This window comes from Nannobrachium achirus (genome assembly GCF_963921795.1).
Source record: "Nannobrachium achirus genome assembly, chromosome: 22".
Lineage (NCBI taxonomy): Eukaryota > Metazoa > Chordata > Actinopteri > Myctophiformes > Myctophidae > Nannobrachium > Nannobrachium achirus.
The window spans coordinates 46,564,870-46,567,470 of NC_137829.1; the positions used below are offsets into that span (position 1 = coordinate 46,564,870).

Here is a 2,601-nt window from a genome sequence, read left to right on the forward strand (position 1 = left end):
TTAGGGTTAGGGTTTAGGGTTAGGTTTAGGCATAGTTTTACTGAGGTTAGGGTTAGGGTTATGTTTAGGCATAGTTTTACTGAGGTTATGGTTAGGTTTAGGTTTAGGCATTGTATTTTTTTCAGGTTAACATGTACCAGATTCGGACAAATGAGATGTAGGAACAATGCCATGGCACCATATTTTTAAATGTTCCTGTAGACATAAAATGTATACAATAAGCTAGTCTTACTGGGGTCCACAATTGTTTATCTCTGAGGAAGCAAGGGAGTGTGAAGTCAGTCTGATTAGTGTTCCCCACAAATATCTATAAAACCTCAATTGTCTGACTGTCTGGGTTTCAGTCTGCCTGTGTCCCTTTCATGCCCACATATGGAGATACTGTAGGATACATGATGTCATCAATATCACATCATACAGTACATCATAGACTCCAAGTACTATGATAATGTGCACAAAGTACTCTGGCAACGAGTACATGTGTATTGCATAACCATAGAGACGTGCAATCAATGCCTTTGGTTATGGGCATCACACCTCTTTGACCAAGTGACTTCACATATGGTGTTGTTGAGGGCCCCAAGAGAAGGCAGTGGAGAAGGCAGTGCCCAGTGGGAAGTCAATTGGATCAGTGGTTGTCCACTTGTAGTCGATGTCGGCATTGGACATAGCATGAGGCGTCTGTCTGTCCATGCCCAAATATGCCCAAATGTGCCCAAATATGGATATGCCTGATGTCATGTGTATGACATCACCAAATATAATGTCCAATAAGGACGTCATCGATTTTGCGGTATAAATTCCAGGGATGGAAGATGCCTTTCTGACATTTGGCTCATGTGAGACATCGTTTAATTTTGTTGAAGAACATAACATAACATAATAGAGCTTGCAGAGAAGAGGGCGGGAGAGAAGATCCAGAAAGAGGAGAGCCAGATATAGACCGAAGAGAAAAGGAGGGTCCTTCTTAAACCTGAAAATGGCAACTGACGTGAGACAGGAGCTTGCTCAGCTGATGAATTCAACTGCATCACACAAGGATCAAGCCATAATGTACCGACAAATCTTGGAGAAAGCCATTCAGTTTGAAGATGCAGATCAACTGGGGGCTTTAAAGGCCTTTGTTGAAGCAATGGTCAATGACAACGTCAGTCTAGTCATCTCCAGGACACTGCTCACTGACTTCTGCACTTATCTCCCCAAGTTACCAGATGATACAGCCAAGGCTTTATACCACTTCACTTTGGAGAACATTCAGCGTAGAGTGATCTCTTTTGAGGACCAAGTCACCTCAATCAGACAAAACTTATCAGCCATTTATGAAAAGGAGGAGGACTGGAGAAGTGCTGCTCAGGTTTTGGTTGGTATAGCCCTGGAATCAGGACAAAAGCAGTACGATGTTGACTACAAGTTGGATACATACCTGAAAATTGCTCGTCTCTACTTGGAGGATGACGATCCAGTTCAGGCAGAATCCTACATCAATAGAGCCTCCTTGCTTCAGAATGAGTCGTCTAATGAATCACTGCAGATTCTCTACAAGATTTGCTATGCTAGAGTCCTAGACTACAGGCGGAAGTTTATTGAAGCCGCACAACGGTACAATGAGCTCTCTTATAAATCCATTGTTGCAGAGAGTGAACGTCTAGAATCCCTGAAGCTTGCACTGAACTGCACCATACTGGCCTCTGCAGGCCAACAACGTTCCCGCATGTTGGCCACGCTGTACAAGGATGAGCGCTGTCAGAAGTTGGCCACCTTCGGTATCTTGGAGAAAATGTTCCTAGATCGCATCATCAGGGGCAACCAGCTGCAAGAGTTTGCAGCCCTGCTGATGACTCACCAGAAGGCCACGACGGCGGATGGTTCCACGATCCTCGACAGAGCGGTCATAATGCACAACCTCCTGTCTGCGAGTAAACTCTACAACAACATTACTTTTGAAGAGCTCGGAGCACTGTTGGAAATTCCTCCGGCGAAAGCGGAAAGGATCGCCTCCCAGATGATCACGGAGGGACGCATGAATGGCTTCATCGACCAGATCGACGGCGTCGTCCACTTCGAGACCCGTGAGCCACTTCCCACCTGGGACAAGCACATCCAGTCGCTTTGTTTCCAAGTGAACAACCTCCAAGAAAAGATCCTGCAGGCTGCCCCAGAATGGGCGATGCGGACCATGAAAGCCCAGATATGACCCAGTGAGCATCAATATATCCAGAGCAACCAAACATTCCTTTAAAGCGGTGACTCCCAAACTTCCTCAGCTCGACCCAAAATGATGTCTCCCCAGGACCCAAACTTACAAAAAATACATAATGAATTAACCACTTGAGCTTGAGAAAAAAGAAAAAAATAGCTGTGCTACAAGCTCACAACAGGTCTCATTGCGATTCCTTATCCACCGGGAGCGTTGTGTCAACGTCAGTGCTGGGAATGCTCCTGTTTTAATTAATTAATTATTAATGAAGGGTGCTCCACTGCCGACGTCAACGGTCCCAGTTCATTTTTTGATGCCGTCGGACGCCGGCACAACGCCGTCTTTTTGGTGGAGCCCTGTTTTTGAATTGAATTCCTGACAATTTTTTGAGATTCTTGTGATTT

The 2,601-nt window shown here is 45.3% G+C and overlaps 1 protein-coding gene across 1 annotated transcript; it reads left to right on the forward strand.

Annotated features, from left to right (window-relative positions):
• Positions 1-979: 979 nt before the first annotated feature.
• On the forward strand, positions 980-2,194 carry LOC308307658 (COP9 signalosome complex subunit 4-like; the record flags this gene model as incomplete). The annotated part of the gene is made up of 1 exon (XM_080752923.1): positions 980-2,194. One exon carries the CDS (start codon positions 980-982, stop codon positions 2,192-2,194), a length of 1,215 nt encoding a protein of 404 aa, XP_080609049.1.
• Positions 2,195-2,601: the final 407 nt, after the last annotated feature.